The 20,478-nt window shown below is 33.4% G+C and overlaps 1 protein-coding gene across 7 annotated transcripts; it reads right to left on the bottom strand.

The window, feature by feature from the left end:
* Nucleotides 1-7,969: 7,969 nt before the first annotated feature.
* On the bottom strand, nucleotides 7,970-15,843 carry LOC7455965 (protein argonaute 16). Of its 7 annotated transcripts, none has more exons than XM_024584591.2 (23): nucleotides 15,652-15,843; nucleotides 14,470-14,720; nucleotides 14,179-14,384; nucleotides 13,876-14,094; nucleotides 13,628-13,764; nucleotides 13,374-13,471; nucleotides 13,195-13,292; nucleotides 12,920-13,091; nucleotides 12,703-12,819; nucleotides 12,519-12,626; nucleotides 12,327-12,389; nucleotides 12,101-12,214; nucleotides 11,830-11,995; nucleotides 11,601-11,713; nucleotides 11,380-11,517; nucleotides 11,146-11,276; nucleotides 10,693-10,758; nucleotides 9,890-9,953; nucleotides 9,347-9,461; nucleotides 9,187-9,260; nucleotides 8,747-8,841; nucleotides 8,623-8,654; nucleotides 7,970-8,511 (listed from the first exon to the last, which is right to left on the bottom strand). In XM_024584591.2, the coding sequence occupies exons 2-23, from the start codon at nucleotides 14,698-14,700 to the stop codon at nucleotides 8,336-8,338; spliced, it is 2,733 nt and encodes a 910-aa protein (XP_024440359.1). In that variant the 5' UTR covers nucleotides 14,701-14,720; nucleotides 15,652-15,843; the 3' UTR covers nucleotides 7,970-8,335. The 7 variants fall into 7 exon arrangements, 3 of the variants coding, with proteins under 3 accessions (XP_024440359.1, XP_002320489.3, XP_024440360.1); XM_002320453.4 differs by having other exon boundaries at nucleotides 15,674-15,843; XM_024584592.2 differs by having other exon boundaries at nucleotides 15,713-15,843.
* Nucleotides 15,844-20,478: the final 4,635 nt, after the last annotated feature.

Genomic DNA, 20,478 nt, shown 5'->3' with positions numbered 1-20,478 from the left:
ATGCTAATTGGATGAGCAGGAGAGGCGGGGCTCATGTTTTATAGATGATAAGGCAGCAGATGGGCACCAGAAATGCTTGGATTATGAACAGTAGCTTGTTAGCGTTCGTTTTGAAAACCCCCCATTCTGTGGGACCACTGGCCATTATGGTTTTCTAAACCACATGCCACGAAAAGGCCATCCTTAATTTAGTTAATGTGGTCGTGGCGACTCATGATTGGAGCGTGTTACCATCCCATGTACTGTAATGCATTTAAAGCCTATTGGTTACACGCAAGCACTTCCACTCCCACCAAAACATGGACAAGACACTTACACTTGTCATAGCACCAACTCTAACACCCTTCACTTTGGTCAAGATTAAACACCACATGGGATGGTAGCTTTCTCATGCAATCCAAATTCTAGTTAATATATCACCCGTTATATTAATTCGTTAATTTTTCGTTCTGTTTTTATTTTTGAGTTATAAGAATGTTTTAAAAAAAAAATTAATTTTTTTTTTATTTTTTTCTTTACTTTAAATTATTTTTTTTGTTGTTTTCTTATATTTTTAACTTGTTGATGTCAAAAATATTTTTTAAAAAATAAAAAATATAACTAGTAAAGTCAAATGACTGCTTTTATATTTTTAAATATTCCTTTAATTATGAGGTGAAGTGACCGCTTCCAAACACGTTTGAAATTATATTATATTTTTTATTATTTTAATATAATTATGTTAAAATAATTTTAAAAAATAAAATAAATTATTTTAATATATTTTTAAATAAAAATATAATATTAGTGTGTGTTTTTTTGGATAAAGAAATGAAATTAAAAATGACTGGCAAGATCCTGAAAGGGTACTATCGTCCAGCTGAATTAATTTTGGCCCAGGAAATCTCTTGCCCCCTCCTAGACACTGTCAGGACATGAAGTGGGTCCCTAAAAAGTGAAATTATTTCGTAGTGTCAGGTTAGAGAGAGGGGAGGTAGATACTAATCGTACCGAGCCTCCAAAAGTAAATGCAATTGCGTTCATCAAACGCGTCGTGTCAAACGGATACAGTTTGATTTTTCCAGTAAAGCATATTTGGTAACGTTACTTATTTCACTTATTTTTTAAAATGTTTTTTATTTGAAAATATATTAATATAATATTTTTTATTTTTTAAATTTTATTTTTAATAAATAATCTGAAAAACACTAAAAAATTTTAATTTAAAATACAAAATTTAAAATCTAATAAAAAAATTTGAAAATCAATGTCAAACACCCTTTAAATAAGTTAAAAAATGTTTATTTTTGTGGTATTACTGTGATTTTCAAAAAAATTAAATTCTTTTTGCTTTAGAATAATTTTTTTATATTTTTAAATTTTAATATATTTTTAAATAAAAACAACCGCTAACGATACCATGATAAATTTACCTGGGACTGTGTTGGAAAGAGGAAAAGAATTCTCTTTGCCTTGCTGAGCACACTCATGACCTATCTAACAAACACGTCAACAATATTTCCTGTTGAGAAACGCTGCCACTTTGACCTGACCAATAATCATTTCTCTCGATATTTTTTGGGGGTTGGTCCAATTTTTCCACAGGAATATTTTTTTTTATGTGCTCTGGTGGTGATACTTATTTTTTAAAAATATTTTTTATTTAAAATATATTAAAATAAATTTTGACATTATTATATCAAAATAATTGAATGTATTAAAAGAAATTAATTTAAAATATTTTTAAAATACAAAAAAGGGGATTTCTTCTTCGTCTTCAAGTGCCATTTGCTGCCGCCAGTCTTGTGATTGTTGACTATAACGACCAATCCTTTCGTTCGCTTTCTCTCTGGTTTCACTTGTCCACGTGTGAACATGTATGAATAAGCTTGACTGCCGATCCAAGCATAGCATTGTTTAGATTACCCTCTCAAAAAAAAAAAAAACAGTGTATTCTTTTAACCAATTTACGCAACAGCTTAAAATAGATATTCTTTATTTGATATGGATGCTAATTTGCAGATCGAAATTAAAAAAAAAAAAAAGAAGATTTCCATTAGATATATATTCCCCTCAAATTTGTTTAGATTGCACTCTCTTGTTTACTTAGCTAAAAAGTTGTTCTAGTGGTGTACAATATAATTTGTACAGAACTAGTTGTTTACGTGATTGAATATGTATCAAAAAAAATATTAAATTGTTTTTTATATATATATTTTTTAATAGTTTTGATATCCTGATATCAAAAATAAAAATACAAGTATGAAAAAAAATCATTTTAATATATTTTTAATTAAAAAACACTTTGCATCACATTACATTAACTTTTTTATCCCTAGTTTGTGTTTTTTTTAAATAATAGTTTGTGTTAAATTTGAGTGTAACTTATTATAAAGTGGAATTCAAACAAAGGCTAAAAAAGATCAATCTTTCAATGTACACCAAGAGATGAAATGAACATTTTTCCATCCTCAAACAAACTCATTTAACTAGATACTAGGGATAAAATGATCTTTTTCATAGGGTTCATTTGGCATTCTCGTATTGATCAGGAGCATATCAATCATTTAACATTTCAGATACATAATAAAATAACTTAAATACTCTTAAAAGCAAAAAAAAAAAAAGTGATTCAAGGGATTTTTGATCTTTTAACACTTTGATTGCAAAGTGAAATGACAACATTGCCTTTAAAAGCAAAAAAAAAAAAAAACAAACAAACATCTAGGGGCTTTTTCATCTTTTTATCATGATTTTTTAATTATAATGAATTTGCATGAGGGATATTTCAGTCTTCTAATATAAATAAACATGATTAAAACAATAAAAACAACATGCGGTAGAAAGTGGGAGGTACCCGTGCTTTTCAAGCAACACATGAAGCATCTCCTAACGATCAAATATTATCTTTCATGATAGTGTTGGAAGCATTATGTCATCCTCTTCAAGGTAGTCAAGCGTGTGTGCACTGAAGAGCAACAATTGGACTCCGATGAACTTTTTTTTTCTTTGCCTTCTTCTTTTCTCTTTCTTCATCTTGGATTTAACGTCAACCATTCCAAAAATTAAATGTGTTGTGTCAGTTTATATTTGTATCAATTTTTATCCTTATTTTTTTAATTGCTATTTGTTTTTACTTTTAATGCTTTTTTAAGTTGTTTTTTTTTTAATTTCATCCCTTAGCATTTTATTTCATTTAATTGTTGTATCCAATTTGGTAATTATTTTTTATTTCTATTTTTTTTTATCTTTTATCTTTTTCTTGATTTATTTATTTATTTTTCAATTTAAACCCTCCTTATTTTCTTTAATTTATTTTTTATACCAGATTTGATTCTCATTATTTTGAGTGCTGTTTTTTTATTTTGGATGATAAGAAATTTTGCTTCGTGATTTTTTCATGTTTACCTTCTATGAGGTAATCCAAGTCTCATAACCTGGATCATGGGTTTCGAAGATTAAATCAATTTAACTTTAATATTTTTCAGATCTTTTTTTTATAAAATCCTTTAGTTAAACGTGTGTTTAGAATTTACAATAATGACAAAGTGCCTTTCACCAAGTTTGGGTTTGTTTGTTACTTAGGTAGTGGATAACCAGGAGCTTTTACATTGTTTCTTCAATTCATGGCACTCATAAGATAATTTTAAGGGAGACAAACAATGTTTAAGCTATTGAATTTACAAGTTGTTAGTAGATATCAAGGGTGAAAAGAATGCCCTTTTAGGTGTTACCTTTGCTAGTATTTAAACTTGAGGAATGTATTTATGCTAACCCTAAAAGTATAGGGGTCATTTATGTACCTCTATTTATGGTAAGCCCATTCATGATGATTTTTTACCATCATAAGTGTTAAAAAGAGACGTTTCTTTGGATAAAATCATCACTTATACCACCATTTTTGCATGAGGTTGATTAAGTTAGGAGTATCATGTGTCTTTTACAGATGGCAAATAATATACTATTGTGATGGTTAACTTCATGTTATAAGGGCTTATAAATTTTTTGTAATTTCAACTCTCTAAGAAAGGAACATCTCGGGTCTGGGTTAGCCACCTCCTATTGATGATGTGCCTAAACATGAAGCCTTAGACTAGGCTCATTTCTTAATAGGTCATCTGGCTTTAGACCTAATCCTGATCCATATGTCTTGTCCATTCATGTTCTTTTTATTTCGTTCTTTTAAGTGCCTTTACTCTTTTTTATATTTGTTTATGTCAAGTTTATCCACACATTTGATGAGTAAGTTATCCATTGCTTCGCGGATTAGAAACTCTTCATTTCAAAGAGTAGGTTTTTTTTAGTAAAAAGTGTTGCATAGACTACTTTTGTTTAGAGCAATCCAAAGAAGCCCAGCTCTATATCATGTCATGTCTTATTGAATGAGAGGTGCAACTTTCATTTCATTAAATGAAAGGGACACTAATAGAGACCTGATGTAAACCCCGGTCAGAATTTTTCCCAAGTTACTAAAATATTAAAATCTAATTCGGAGATAAAATGGGTTAAATTAAACTAAGAAAACTTGATTAGATGAAAAATGGTGAAATTAAATGAAATGAAATGATAATATAACACTAATTTGTCAAAAAAAAAAATTAGTGGGGACAAAATGAAATATAGGATACAAAGTGGGGTCAACATGTTAATAACAAACAATTAAACTATAAATACTCCCTCCCACCCTTTATGGCCGACAGTTTTCAAGAAGAAAAAAGGGGGTTAGGGTTCTTTGATTTCTCCTTCTCAATTCTTGATGAAGTCACTTAGAAAAAACTAAATTGGAGTGATCAAAAGAGTTATTAAGTAATCAAAAAGAGAAATTTGGGTGGTTTATAGAGTTTTAAAACTTGAAAGTTAGGGTTTTAGAGGGATTTAAGGAAAGAAGGGAAAAGTGAAGAGAACTTGAGTTGTTCTTGCATTCTTGCATTTTAAAACTTGAAAGTTAGGGTTTCGACCAATCTTAAATAAAGGAATTGGATTTGTTTCACTTAGTTGATATGTAAATTGTGTAGAGTTGTGTTGGTTTAGGGGTAAAATGACTTACTAATGGGTGAGTTATAGAAATTTAAAGAAGTTTCGGTACTTTTTTCTTATGCATGTGTTAACCATAGTGTTGAGTAGGGAGGTGGAATTTGTTGATTTAATTAACATAAAATGTGTGTTAATTGGTGTTAATTAAAGGATTTAATGTGAGAGTGAGGACTAAATTACAAGAAAAATGAAAAAAAAGATTCATGTCTTCCCATTTATAAGCATAGTTCGCCCATTACCAGAAAAAAAAAAAGATTGAAAATTGTTGAGTTAATTGACATGAAAATCGTGTTTGATTGTGTTTATTTGAGATATGTGAAGTATGAGAGAGGGTTGTTTTGTATGAAAAATGAAGAAAAATATATGACTTTATTATTGAATGTATTCGACCTTAAGACTATTTTGGAGAATGAATGAGATTGATTAATTAATGTTGTGATATGTTATTACATGTGAAAAAGAGTTTGATGATGTGAGAATAATATGTTTTTAAAAAATAAAATGAATCCTCTTTTATTATAGAAAATTCAGCCAAGAGAGTGACACTGAAAATTGAGTTCATTTGATTTAATTGTCTTGAATTATGAGAAGAATCGAGTAAAATGATGAGTGATAAGAATTGATAATGAGGTAAATTGAAAGTAATTTCCATTCTCTTTTTTAAATCATTAGGTTCAATAATATGTTTTTAAAAAAGAAAATGAATCCTCTTTTATTATAGAAAATTCAGCCAAGAGAGTGACACTGAAAATTGAGTTCATTTGATTTAATTGTCTTGAATTATGAGAAGAATCGAGTAAAATTAGGAGTGATAAGAATTGATAATGAGGTAAATTGAAAGTAATTTCCATTCTCTTTTTTAAATCATTAGGTTCGACCAAAATTAAGAATATAAAGAAACAAAATTGTTGTCATGAACTTATGTGATATTTGTGTTAAATAGGGATTTTGGGATGTGCTTGCATGGTTAAACTACTAGGAAGCTTGAATGGAAACTCAAGGAAACTATCTTTAAAGTTTTGGCTGCATTGGAAAGAAAAAAGGGTGGGCTTGTTAAGTTATATATATTTTTTTAGTGTGAAATATGTGTTGAAATGTGTTCGAATAAAATTGAAATGGCTTATCAAAATGGAAAATAAAGAACAACATATAGTTGTCTATGAAAGGACTTTTGGATGAAATTCTTGGCACGAGTGAGAGGACCCAATTTGTTTATTAAATCCTTTTAGAATTGTTGTTAAACAAGGATTTAAACATGTGAACCTTTAAGAATAAATGTGGCCATAAAAATATGAATGTATTGGAAATTTTAAGATTTTCTTGTTAGTGCCTTGAAAATATGAATTTATTTAGAAAATTGAATGAAGTGTATGATGGTTAACATGGCTATTATGATGATGGTATTTCTATTGGTACAAGGGAGGTTGTCGAATCAGGACAACAACAAGGAGCAGTAGCATGAGCGTTAGGTAGATGCTTTGCACCACAACCAATTATTCTTTTAAATTTTTTAATGTTAGATAAATACAATTTTTTTAAATGTTCTACGCAATTATATTAATTATGATGTGAACATTGAAGAGACGAAGAAAAATAACTAATTACCCTTAATAAGACTAGTGGTATCAATTTGTTTAATGACAGAGATTAGTATTTGACTAGTTATTCTAAATGGGGCTAGTGATTTCAGTATGTGTGACAACCAGGATTTGTATTTGACTACTTACCCCAAGTTAGTGCTAGTAACGTCAGTATGTCTAACAAACATGAATTTAATTGACTGGTTACCCTAGGTAATGCCAGTGATGTTAGTATGACTAATGATCTGAGTACCTGATTTGGTGAAATTATTTAGAGAAGCCATAACATTGGCTTGAAAGAGTAATTTATAATTGTGTTCAGTTTTTTAAAATATATTGTTGAACTTAATAAAAATAAGCTATATGAATTAATTATGTGGTTTATTTATACTATATTTTATATTAATTTCAGGTACATCAGAGTCTCGTGCGAAGCAATAAATGTTCTTAGTATATCTTTTGTTTTAAAAGATGAAGATATAATCTTGAATTGTTAATTTATTTTACAATGTAATTTAGAGGCTTAATTTTGATATATAAATAATGTTAGAATTAATGATAAATGTAATATTGAACTAGTAATTATTCATTAAACTCTTAAGATATTATGAATTTACTTTTATATATAATAGATTTAAGAATGCATGTATTTATTTTATAATGATTTCTATAAATTTGTTTATTTTATTTGAGTTGATCCTTGTTGAGATTGTGATATAAAATGTGATAAAATGTGAAGCGATTTAATTGTAGGATTAGATGTAATTATGAGATGGATAAAGTTTAGGATAATTGGATCCTATAGATATATTATTGATTACCATGACTTACTAGTTGTGTTGTCCATAACTTCGTATTGATATTATTAGGAAAATTCTTCTGAAATTACAGTAGAATAAAAAAAATTCCCTTACTGGATGTTCATTCAACCCAAGACACTGAGTGACCGTGCTATTTGGTTATATAAAGCCTGAATGTGGCCGATCTTATGGACAGAGTCCAGAGATTTGAGCTTGACCATCATCTTTCAGATCAAGGCACTCAAGATATCCCGACTCACTGAGCTTCGTTAAGAGGACCGCCTGAACGACACATGGCCCAGGCCAAAATGGTTCGACCATTAACCATACACGGAACTGTTGACAACGAGCTGCATTTATATCAACAATTAATCCAATATCGAAAACCCAACTCAAGTCAACGAGCATGTCCATAAAGTTAGAGATGGCAGTAAGGGTCTGTGAAGATAGAGAATTCAAGTATCATGTGCCTCAATCAACCTCTACGGACCTTTCTAATTTCTGTAAGGTAAGCAAATAACAGGCAGTAAATATAAGATTATAAGTTGAAAAACGATGGTGTCATAAGATATGAGGTTGAGTTCAAGAAATTTGAAAGAACAATTCCCTTAAAAAATGTTCATTCGATACAAGTAGTTCTTTGATCAGATCATCAACAAAATTTCCAAGGCCAGTGCCAGGGACCTAAGCACAATTACCAGTCAGGAAACTGAGGCGGATCAAACTATAAAATGTCAACTCATTGGTGTTGGACTGACTAGTATCACTACCTACTATCTGCAAGAGATTGGAGGCTTGCTTGTTGAATCTTACACCTATTTCTCCACCCTACCAAAATCACTAGGGTTTGTCTAAGTGAATCACATTCCTATCGGCCGAGTATCTACATTGTAGGAAAGCTAAGCAAGATAACAGTATTTACAACAACCTTTCAGCAGCACCTCAGCAGAAGAACATTGAACCCTCGACATTTTCGTGTAACCTGGGGAGCTCTGGAACAGGGGTGCTTCCAACTGATGTCATGCTTCTCTGTCCGGAAGAGGTTTCAGAAAAATCCTCAAACTTCATAAACTGCCCTATCTGTGCTGCAGCCAGGTGAGCATAACATATGGGAGCCACTGTAAGGGGAAAAAAGAAAGAGAGAGATGGGTTCATAAGAAGTGATGAAGCATAAATTCATATCAATTTGCCTTTCTGAAGACGCAAAAAGGAATTGTTGATGAAATTACCAATCGAAACAGCAGTGGTACTCCTTTGATACCTGCATAAAATAAAATCATAGAACAATCCTGTCAATTGATGGTTTTCACATTTCCAAAGTGGATATGCAGCTATTCGAAATTGAAGGCTTACACATATGAAAGAGAGTGGACAAGATTTAGCAATTCATCTGGAGAGAAACCAATCTCATCGAGCAAGACATGATAGTGTGCTGGCCTTGAAGTTCCCTGTCAAAAAAGGAGATGCAAAATTAAGGAAAATTATGGAATATTGAGTTATGATTATGGGCACAGTGATAAAGGCTCGCAGCAAATGCAGCAGTTTTGAGGACTAGTATCAACTGGCTAGTGACCTTTAAGCTTCAGAAATATACAGCAAAGAGGAATGAATGGAAGCTTTAACCACTTTATACACCACCCCCCCCCCCCCCCCCCAAAAAAAAGGAGAGGAAGAACACTAGAGACCATCATAAATATGTGACAACAGAATGTGCAAATATGTCATTTAATGACATGCATGACCACCTAGCACCTATCCAACCACGTGAAAGAACAAATGAAGTAAGAACATACAATCATGCCTGCATGAGCACACATGTAGAAATCATAGTTTCTAGGATGAACAATCTTTGTGTCAACAACTGTCCCTGTGGAGAGAAAGAGAGAGTGAGAGAGTAAACACATCTAGCACCGTGTAAAACATTAAAATAAACAGTATGAGAAAGTGTCAGACCAGGAGGAACATTTTCAGTGCCACCACCAGCTTGAAAAAGCTTTGTGTGGTGATTCTTCTGAGCCACAATTACTGTGAACTTCGGTATGTCAACCTCACCAAGATGTTGATAGGCCTGTAATAAGAAAAAAAGATAATCTTGAAACTGATAATAATAAAGAACCAAAAAGCTCATATCCCGTTAGCAATCCAAGGGCAACCCAAAAATTACAGGCTCTTGAACCAAAGCCATGAATGCAGAATAGAGTGAAGAATTCAAGTAGCTGTGAAGTTTACTACATCCTATCAGAAAAAATGATGCTGGGAGGATTTATGTTGCAATCAGAAACTCTATTTAATCTAAATCATCGTAAATGAGCAACAACATACCACAGTTCAAGTATACAGGTGACTAGGAATAAGCAGTTTTGGAATCAAGAAGGATCAACTTTAAATGTATGAAAAAATTGAATATTAAAAGTTTCATGTAAGCATATTATTTGAAAACTAAAAATTACTGTAGCTATTTACAAAAGATAGTACTGTATATTACTGTAGCAGAACCTTGATAATTTGCTCCAGCTCAATGTTCAGCACCTGATTGAATTGTGACTCGCTGACACCGTCCCTAAACAGAAACAAGATCGTTGATTTAAAGATTTCAGTATTTGAAAACACACCATAAAGAAGAATGAATCCCAACAACAAATCCACAACATCTGTCAAAAGCAACAGATTGATGCTTGACGCAGTGATTCCAACAGAAAAATAGGCTGCTATCTCACCACAGCAAGACTTGAAAGGTATTCGGATCTCATTGTTAAGCCATGAATAAAAACAAGACTATCTTCATTAATGATAATTCTTTGCCTCTTAGTTTAATCAAGTCCTCTCAAGGGAACCTGAAATGAAATGCAATTTCAAAGGCGTCTCTGGTACAACTGAGCATACCAGAAAAGAAAGTAATTCTTTTAAGGCTGCATTGAAGAAGTTGATGACAGCTACAATTATCTTGATGTCATTAAAAAGTCCAGCCATAGCAGTAAAAAACAACAAAAATCTAAATGAGGAAAACTATATTATGATAAATCCATGGTTCAGTGTTCACACTTCAAGCAAACACTAAGAACATGTCACAAATAATAAAAGTTTGCTCAATAATTAAAATGTTTAAAAGAATCGCATTGCAATCTTTATTCTAGAAGAATATCATTTGGTTATATACCACTAAAAACAGTAATGTAGGATGCCCAAGTTAATAACTGGAAATTGTTTCAATATGGTGATATCAGATTTTCTAACCATCTTCGTTATTTAGTCATGGTAAACAAAGTGCAAAAAATACTACCACGATAATATAGTAATACCTGAACACAATAATTTGTTTTGGTTTGTGCCCCTTGCTTGTTTGAAAGAAATCCACGAGCAGTTCCCTGCAACAAGGTGATTCAATGTCAAGCAGAAATTCGATTGCTTGCTTTCATATTTAGCTAAAAAATCTACCATTGATTCTTTCATAGTTTCATACTGATGAAAGCATCATCTGAGAGAGTTGGAGGATGCCTTTATTAAAAATGTTTGGAATCTACCACCAACTGAATTTCTAAGAAGATAAAAAATTCTCATATTATGGACATATTTAGGTTCATGGGCTGACATGTAGCAATGGATGTACGGATATTCTAAAAACAAAGGATTGGCAAAAACTAAAACATGAGTGTCATGATGAATACAGCTGGCATCTCGAATGCATTGTGTAAACTGTAAAAGATTTTAAAAAGATAAAGACACTGTCTAGACAAGAATCTCATGTGTAATACCTTATTATACCATCATCATTCCCATTTGCTAAAGGCTTGTACAAAGCATCAATCATCTCCACCTTAGGAGATTGCGTTCTTACAGATGCTCTGTACCTAGAAATCAGTGGCCAACATCGAGATCCAACAACCTCAAAATTCCAGAAAATTAAATCAGCAACAGCATCCTATTTGGCACCATCCAAACAAATTGGGAAGTCAACATGACAGAAAGGAATATCATGGATGAATTACCGCAGCCACTGATGGCATGTCTGATCGACCTGGAGAGCCATGAGAGACATCCATGCCCAGAATCATTGTAGGAGTATCCATTATCAATGGAATATGTGAGGAGTGCTCAATTGCCAACAGAGAATTTATTCCTCCTAGCTATGTAAAAGCGAAGGCAACATCAATACCATCCTTGGGACACAAATACAAAGATACTTTTAGCTTCATTTTCCAATAAATACCTTAGAATTGATCTTAAGAAGCACATTTGTAAGATACTGGTCATTAATCTTCGTCGGGGATATGCACTGTGTAACAATGCCAAAATCACTGAGACTTGTCTTCTTCCACGGTCCTTCAAAATGAGAGGAAACTCAAATTGGTTAAATAATTTAAACGAGCCAACTCCAACAAATGACAGTGGATGTTGGCTGGAGAGAGAGGGGTCTAGGAAACTGGATAAATCCATACCATAAATATCTGAGTTTTTCCTCTCTGCCAATACACAAAGAATAAATTCAGGAGGCCCTGGAAGCTTCTCTCTGATCAGCTCAAACATCCTTTCAACTCTAGCAAGAGGGCTGCCTCTTCTAGATTGTTGGTCCTCTTCAATTAATGTATGTGGGCGTTCAATATTCTTGAAGGATGTGTACATTTTTTAAATGAGAGATTTTTAAAAAGCGAAAGTTGATGGAACAAAGAAATCAAAAGAAGAACAGAATCAACAAGTGTTGTCGCTTACAATGCCCTTTCTCCTTCCACAGTTGATAAGCTCACGGGAGACGTGACTAATATCACAGCGAGCAGAAAAGTTGACAATGGCCCACTTACTGATGCTGGTGGGGTTTAAAAGTGTCTGCATAGCACAATTCAAAAGTTACTAAATCAGATAACCTCGGTTAATGCCCTCCAACCCCCAAAAAAAGGCAGAAATGACAAAATAATGTAACAGGATATCAAAACAGCACCTTATTGTTAAAGTTCCATCTCCCATTTCGTGGGATACAATCCTCACTATTACCAACCTTCAACTGTGAATTACATGGACACACATTATATTGTCGAGAACCAACTAAGAATTTTCTTAACCCCCCCCCCCCCCCCCCCCCCACCAACATCCCAAGAAAAAAACAGAGAAAGAAAGAAATGCACAAAGCTACCTTTGGGGTTTCAAGGATGCGGCCATCAACCTGGGTCATTTGTTTTTCTATAGAAATACCACATGAAGAAAGCACAGGATCCTCATCATAACAGTAGCTTCTCATGGCCTGAAAGATTACATGAAGACTTAGATGAGTCAGGATAACAAATAAGAAAAGCATACAGGTGATAAGGGATACTTACTTCAGTCACAGTTTTTATTCTTTCCTGAGGCTTTTGTCGTGATTTTTCAACCAAAGATGCTCTTTGCATTGAAGATAAAGCTTTTTTATACCGTTGAAGTGAAATAAGTGAACAAAGCTGGAACGCAGTGAAAAGAAAAGGAATATCTTAAAGAGTGAGATAGGTTTTAAAGTGTATCAGATTATGAACAATTCTTGGGCAAAAGAAATTCACAGACCTCCAGTGGCAGGTAGTTTGGACGTTTTGGTTTACCAACATCAAGGCAGGGTAGGTATGCAGAATAACCAAGTTGTATGCCACAGTGTTTAGTGAAATAATCATATACAGTAACTTCAACAATCTGTGCTTCAACATTAGCTCCGTCCCTGTTTTTCAGTTTCATAGGAAAACTATGACAGAGGATAATGTTGAAGTTAGAGGTTCTTTTCATGGGTATAACAAATGAGAATGGAAGCTAAAATAAGGAAAAGGCACTCAGAAAGAAGGTCATACTATTGTTGATTGCATGGCTTCTCACTCAGACCAATTATTTTAAACTCCATGTTGTTATGCTTCGTCTTCACCCTCAAATTTTTCAACATCCTTCTGGCCTGACATTACAGCTAACACAAATTGAGATTCAGACAAAGAGCAGTATTGAATTCTGAGGATGAAGTTTAGCAATTTCTTACCTTCACCCAATCAACATAGCGAGGTTCCCGGACATTTTGATTAACTATCAGAAAATCAATTACTGGCCCAGGAGTTAGGATCATTGTAGTGGACACATCTTTACAAGAGAGAAAAGAAAAGGATGATAGCAACATTAATTAACAGTCCACAACAAAGGATTACACTGTTAAAATTACAACTGTAATATACAGCTCAACTCGACTCATTCAAGCATCATCCAAAAACAACCCAAAAGAAGGAACAGAAAGAGTACCCATGTTAAGAGACAAGCCACCCTGAGTGGTACGGAAGCTAGAATGGAAACCCTTAACACCAGTTACACCACCTCCCACATCATTGAAGTTCCTTGAATCATCATGAAAGAACGACTGCCTAACCAAAAGGCACCCCCTTTTCCACATTTCAAGAGAGTGGGATCACACAACAAAAATATTATGCAACTGACCATAGTCAAGCTATAAAAGGAAAAGGAAAGTATGAGAAGTAAGGCAACTATAGAACCTGTTAGCTGCTTGCTGCCTTAAGATAATATCCAGCACTCTGAGTGCATCCTGAGTGCTATTGTCTATCTCAATTCCTTTGAGGGCAAGGGCTATTGACTTCAAGGGGATTTTAGCAGCATAGCTTGTTTCTACCTTAAAAGTCTTTGACCGATAAGAGCGCTTTGATCGCTTAACAGCTGCAGGAGGGCTCTCACCACCACCAGGGCTCCCACTTTCACTACCACACGAAAGGGAATGCAATGTAATGCAGAACCACAAAAGATATAAAAAAACCAGAGAAGTTTGTGGCAAAATCACATACTGTTTTGCAAAAGATTCCTCAAGCACCACTGTGAACTCCGACTTGTTCTGTGGAAGAGGGCCCACAGTGTACAAACTTTTCTCCCCATCATAAGCAAATCTTTTACCAGCAAATTCTGAGGAATAAGTTTGGTAAAGCCTATCGATCAGTTTCCTCCCAATTCCCTTGCTTTCAACAGCTCTATTATCTTCTGAGGTAATGGAAACCTGCAAATTATGCCACACACTAAGTTTCAGAACAACAAGATGGGGAATCCAAGAGAACATAAGAGAAAAGATAAGGTAAACATACATTATACTGGTAAAATACTGCATCTGGAACATTGACAGAAACTTTAAAGTGGTTGGTGAGCAAAGATATGTGACGCCCACTAGTCCCAACCCCACGCCTACTGATCATAGAATATTTGGGAATGGCTGATCGTTCTGGATGCCGGGGAACTTCAACCAATTCTGGGTTCATGTTTGCTGGTACTGACGGTGGAGGAGGTGGGGGTGGAGATCCACCTGATATTTTCTCCATATTTTGGTTGAACCAACAACCTGAAGTATACATTTATGCAACAGCAATAGAAGATTAAGATTCAAAAAGCATTACTATATGAACACTGCAATAACATTTTCTCAAACTGTACAGTACACATTAAATTTCAACATTGACACAAACAGAACGTATTAAAAAAAATCAAAACAATAAAAATAAAAATGAGAGGCCACTGTATTTTGTAAAATGAGAGGCATAATGAAATATCTAGAAGATGATGAACACCTCAAACGCAAGAAGGATTAAAAAAAAGAAAAGAAAAGAGATAGGCCATAACAGCTCCAGCGGAAGAACAAATTGAAAAGGGCCAAGATAATAATGTCAGCACTAAAGTAAAAGCACAGCAACAGAAACAGACAACTATTTTGCTGCCCACAATCATAAGATTAATATAAAACATGAGTTAAATAAATAAATAAGTAATTAAAGTACCCATTTCCGTAATAATCATGCACGAATTTTGGAAAAAAGAAAAGCAAAATCTCTCAGCCACGAGAATAAAAACAAAAACACAAAAAAAAAACTCAGAATAAAATAGATATTGAATCAGAGCCACAATGGCATGCAAAAAGAAATTCTACCAAATCAACACAAAAAAGAGTAGAGAATTAGATGCGGAAGAAAACGAGAAGAACACATTGCTGTTAATTTAAAAAAATAAAAATAAAAAGGAATAACAATACTAGCAAAACAGAAGCACAGACAAATTACTTTTAAAATCAATAGTTTCACGATAAATAAACAATTTCTAGCTAACAAACTACGCAGTAGCAAGAGAAACACCAGCACCGGCATAATCACAGAAATAAAGAGCAATGCAGAGCAAAATAGGAAAAAGTCCCACGCAAGACACTGTGATTCAAGCAAAACGAGGCCAGAATCTTTTAAAAAAAAAATAAGCAAAAGGTAAAATGGAGTTTAAAAACGAACCGAGCTTGAGAAGAAATCGTACCCAGATAATCGCGTAAAAGAAGATGAGAAGAAATCGTACCCAGATAGTTTTTTTTTTTTTTTTTTGGAGAAGGAGCGAGCTAGAGAATATACACCGGCTCTTCGCTTTCTCTGCTGCCTGTCAATGCTCGCTGGAGAGAGAGAGGCAATGGAGGGAAACGATTCTTCTTAGGAAAGTAACAAGTCACTGACTCTCACTGTCGTAGTTGTTTTATAAAATGTAATTTATTTTAAAATATATTAAAATAATATATTTTAAAATTTTATTTTTGATTTAAAAAAATTAATTTAAAACTAAAAATTTTCTAAATTTCTAAAAAACAATTCGGTGCAGCCGCTTTTTTTCATTTTTTTTGGAACTTTTTTTAATTAATTCTTTTAGAATCTAATTATTTAAGATAAAGTTTTAGATTATAGTAGAAATTTAAAATTAAAAGAGAGGACTAAAAAAATAAAAAAATATATGTGACCGACCAACCCTAAAATTTTAGAGTTTTGATTTTAATTAAAAAAATTCATTTTATTTAGTTTTTTAAATTATTGGGTTTAAGATAAAAAAAAAAGTTGTTTGAAAATATGAAGTAATAAGAAAATTATTGGTCACATTTTAATTATTATAAAAGTTTTTTTATGTCAATAAATTTTATTTAATAAAAAAAAATTATTAAGATGTTTTTAAAAAAGAAATTGGACCTAGTGATGATTTTTTATCTGATTTAATTTTGTATTCAGTAATCAATTTATAAGTGTTTTGAATTGATATATTAGTTGTATTATAATAATATTTATTATATATATTTAGGTGAAAGTAAATTAAAAATTATTTTTTTTCTATATAAAAAAGTTTAGATTCTAATTTTTCCATCACAAAAATTAATCAAGAAAATTATAAAAAGTGACACCTAGTCTATTAGCAAACAACCTATAATCTAGTGTAAAAAAAAACATAATGGATGCGATAATAAAGCACCCTAGGCATCCAAGCCGAGGCACGCACGGATTGCTAGGTTGGCTATGCGTATGGTTTCTTTTATTTTTTTATTAAATCTTGATTATTTTTTAATTTTAATTAATACCCCTTTCTTTTTATTTTTTTACAATGCATAAATTTTTTATTTTAATTTTTAATTAATAATCTAATAGTATTTATTTTTTAATTTGTTATAATATTATAATCTTTAAAAGAGATTGTTGTGATATAACTTTATCTTTTTCCTTTGATATTTTATATAGATAAATTGTATTTGTATGATATATTTATAAAAATATAAAAAAAACATTTTTTCTTAGCTTAAATCAACCTCTAAGATAAAATAAATAAAAATATCAAAATTAAAAATAACAATTAGTGTTAATTATTTGCATATGAATATGTTTTTGCTTTTATAAGAAAAATTAGTTCTCTGTTCATCGATTCATATATTTTTTTAATTTATTTTATTAAATGTAAATATTATTTTTATATTTTTTAATTAACAAATCATAATATTTAAAACACATATTTCTAACATTGGTATTTTTTTATTACATTAGAAATTAACATGGAATCCTACATGTGTCTTATTAGGGGTGATTAGGCTACAAATAGATCCTATGGAATGAGTCTGAGTTGCTGTTCTATAAAGAAAACGGAATTTATTCCACTTAGTGAATCTCGATAAGTCTTTTCCCTTAATCCTAGGCTTACAAATAAAAGTTTGTAGGGATTGGAATTGAAGAAAAAAAATGAAGAATAGAATAGAAAGGTCAATCTGAAATAAAAGTAAATCCTAACTAAATCTCTAGGCAGCTTCGAGGTCAGGGTGAATGCGATTTGCTACAAAGCAATTTCCTGCCTCTCTGCAAACCCTTCCTCCCCTTTTTATTATCATCATCCGGGAGTTTAAATTTTGAATTCAAGATGAGGTTTGCCTGCTGGGTTCCTTATATGATTTACATGTTGACCGTTTCTATTAACTAAACGATGTCGTTGCTTGAAATTGAATCTCCTTACCTGCTGTCAGCCAATGAGGGTGCTTCTCTCCCAGCCTTCCATGTAAGTTGTTCTATCCCATCCTGACCCTACACGTGCTCACTTTATCTATTTTCTTACAAGTACTCTGGTCTGCTTATCACTTTCCTCTTTCTTTTAGAACCCAAAGGATCCTCCCTCGTGACCCTACTACCAGACTACTACAACACTCCTCCCCTTAGAAAACCTTGCCCTCAAGGTGAGGGTAAGAATGTTTTAACCATGCTTCTTCAACCCAGACAACATCTTCTTTAGGCTTTCCTTCTTACCTTAACAACACCTCTCCTCTCATCTTCCTCCTTGAGAATTGGCTTTTTCTGTCAAGGATCTCTACAGGCTCAGATTGAGACTTTTACTTGGGCTCAAGAATGGGCAGCCTTGGTTCAGGAATGGTACCCTTCCCGACCCATTTCTTCAGCAACAAGACGTAGAACGTACTGTGAATTCCAGCTTTCTTAGGAAGATCTAACTGGTAAGCCACCGATCCTACCTTCTTCAAGATCTTGAATGGCTCAAGTATTTATATGCTAATTTCCCATCCTTGTTTCTTGGCATGCTGGACTGTTTGAATGGCTGGAGTCGGAGGTAAACCCATTCACCCTCTTTAAATTGGATCTCTTTTCTTCCCTTGTCTGCCTGTTTCTTTTGTCTCTTTTGCGTTTGAGCTAAGTTGTGCTTAATTTCTGCAATTTGTTCTGTCCGTTGTTGTAGCTATTCCTTTGCTACTTGATTTTCGGTTGACCCTGGGATATAATCAGTAAGGCTTGGGGGTGGATAACCATAGGTTGCTTCAAATAGGGTGGATTTAAGAGAGGTATGGTAACTGGTATCATAGCAGTATTCGGCCATTGTCAGCTAGTTTGATCAAGTCTTAAGGTTATCCCCTACATAACATCTTAAATACTCTTCTGGTGTTTTATTGGTTGCTTTTATCTGACCGTTGGTTTGGGGGTGGTATGTTGTGGACATTAGTAGCTTAACCCCCTGAACTTGGAATAACTCTCCCCAAAACTTACTAGTAAAGGTGGGATCCCTGTCTGATACTATGATGTATAGTAGTCCATGAAGCTTCATTACATTCTGTGAGAATAAATTAGCGATTTTTGTAGCGCTGTAGGGGTGAGATACAGGAATAAAAGTAGGCATACTTGGTAAACCTATCCACAACTATCATAATTATTAAATATTAGTTAGATTTCGGTAACCCTTCTATAAAATCCATGGATATGGATGACCATGGTCTGGTGGGTATAGGTAAAGGTTGTAAGAGCCTTGAGGGTTTAGTGTTCTCTCATTTTGCTCTCTGACAGACTTCACAACGTCTAATATATGTTTGTATGTCTGACTTCATCCCTACCCAAAAGAAATCTCTCCTTACATTTTTTAGTGTTCTCTCAAAACCCGTGTGTCCCAAAATTGGGCTATCATGAATATAATTCATGATAGCTTCTTTTATAATGCTGGATTTACTTATGTAGACTCTCTGTTTGTAGTACAATATACCTCCCCTAAGTTGATATTTCAAGGATCCTATAGTTTCTTTGTCTAGTTGTTGTAGGATATCTTGAATTTCAGAATCCGTTTTATAACTATTCTTTAATTGATCAACCCAGTTAACTAGCGGTTTAGAGATAGCCCATAATATACCTTTTCCTGTTGTGTCCTCCTGTTTAGAGAGTGCATCAACTATTAGATTCTCCCTTCATGTCCGAAACTCGACCACAAAGTCATAGTCGATCAACTTTGTTAACCATTTCTGTTGTGTGGGTGTCATAACCTGCTGCTCTAGTAAATACTCGAGGCTTTGTTAATCTGTCTTAACCTTAAAGGCTTGGCCCAATAAGTAAGGCCTTCATTTTCTGAATAGCAGTGACTAGTGCCAAAAATTCCTTCTCATAAGTGGATAATGATGGTTCCCGACCCTTGAGACTTTTGCTGAAATAAGAAATAGGTCTGTCCCCTTGCATTAGCACATCATCGAGACCTAGACCTGAAGCATCACATTCCACTATGAAACTTTGGTTGAAATTTGGTAATGCTAGGAGTGGAGGGGTAGATACAACCTTTTTTAATTGTTCAAATGTTTGGTCTGCTTTCGAATCCCAATTAAATGCCCTATTCTTCAATAATCTAGTCAATGGATCTGCAATAGCCCCATAACCCTTGATGAACCTTCGGTAGTAGCCTGTTAAACCCGAAAAACCCTTAGTGATTTGAGTGTGTTCAGTTTAGGCCATTTGATCATTGACTCCACTTTACCGAGGTCAGCATATACTTTTTGACCCGAGACGATATGACCCAAGTATTCGATTTCACTGCTTGCAAATTTACATTTGGACTGTTTGGCGAATAACTTATATCATACTAGAGTCTCGAAGACCAACCTTAGATGTCTCACATGCTTTTCCTCATTGTGACTGTATACTAGAATGTTGTCAAAGAAAACCAACATAAACCTTCTGAGATAGGGTCGAAAAATGTCATTCATCAACCCTTGAAAGGTGGAAGGGGCATTCGTGAGGCCAAAAGGCATCACCAAGAATTCGTAGTGCCCTTCATGAGTTCTAAAGGCCGTCTTGGGAACATTTTATTCCTTCATCCTGATATGATGAAAACCTGACCGGAGCTCTAGCTTATAAAAGATTTAAAAACCATGAAGCTCATCTAATAATTCTTCAACTACTAGTATGAGGAACTTGTCTTTTACTGTCTCCTTGTTAAGGACACGATAATTAACACATATTCTTCAAGAACCATCAGCCTTCCTAACTAGTAGGACTGGCGACGAAAAGGGG

Source organism: Populus trichocarpa, chromosome 14 (genome assembly GCF_000002775.5).
Source record: "Populus trichocarpa isolate Nisqually-1 chromosome 14, P.trichocarpa_v4.1, whole genome shotgun sequence".
NCBI lineage: Eukaryota > Viridiplantae > Streptophyta > Magnoliopsida > Malpighiales > Salicaceae > Populus > Populus trichocarpa.
Note: the sequence above shows the minus strand (reverse complement) of the source record. Positions and strands in the feature narration are given on the sequence as shown.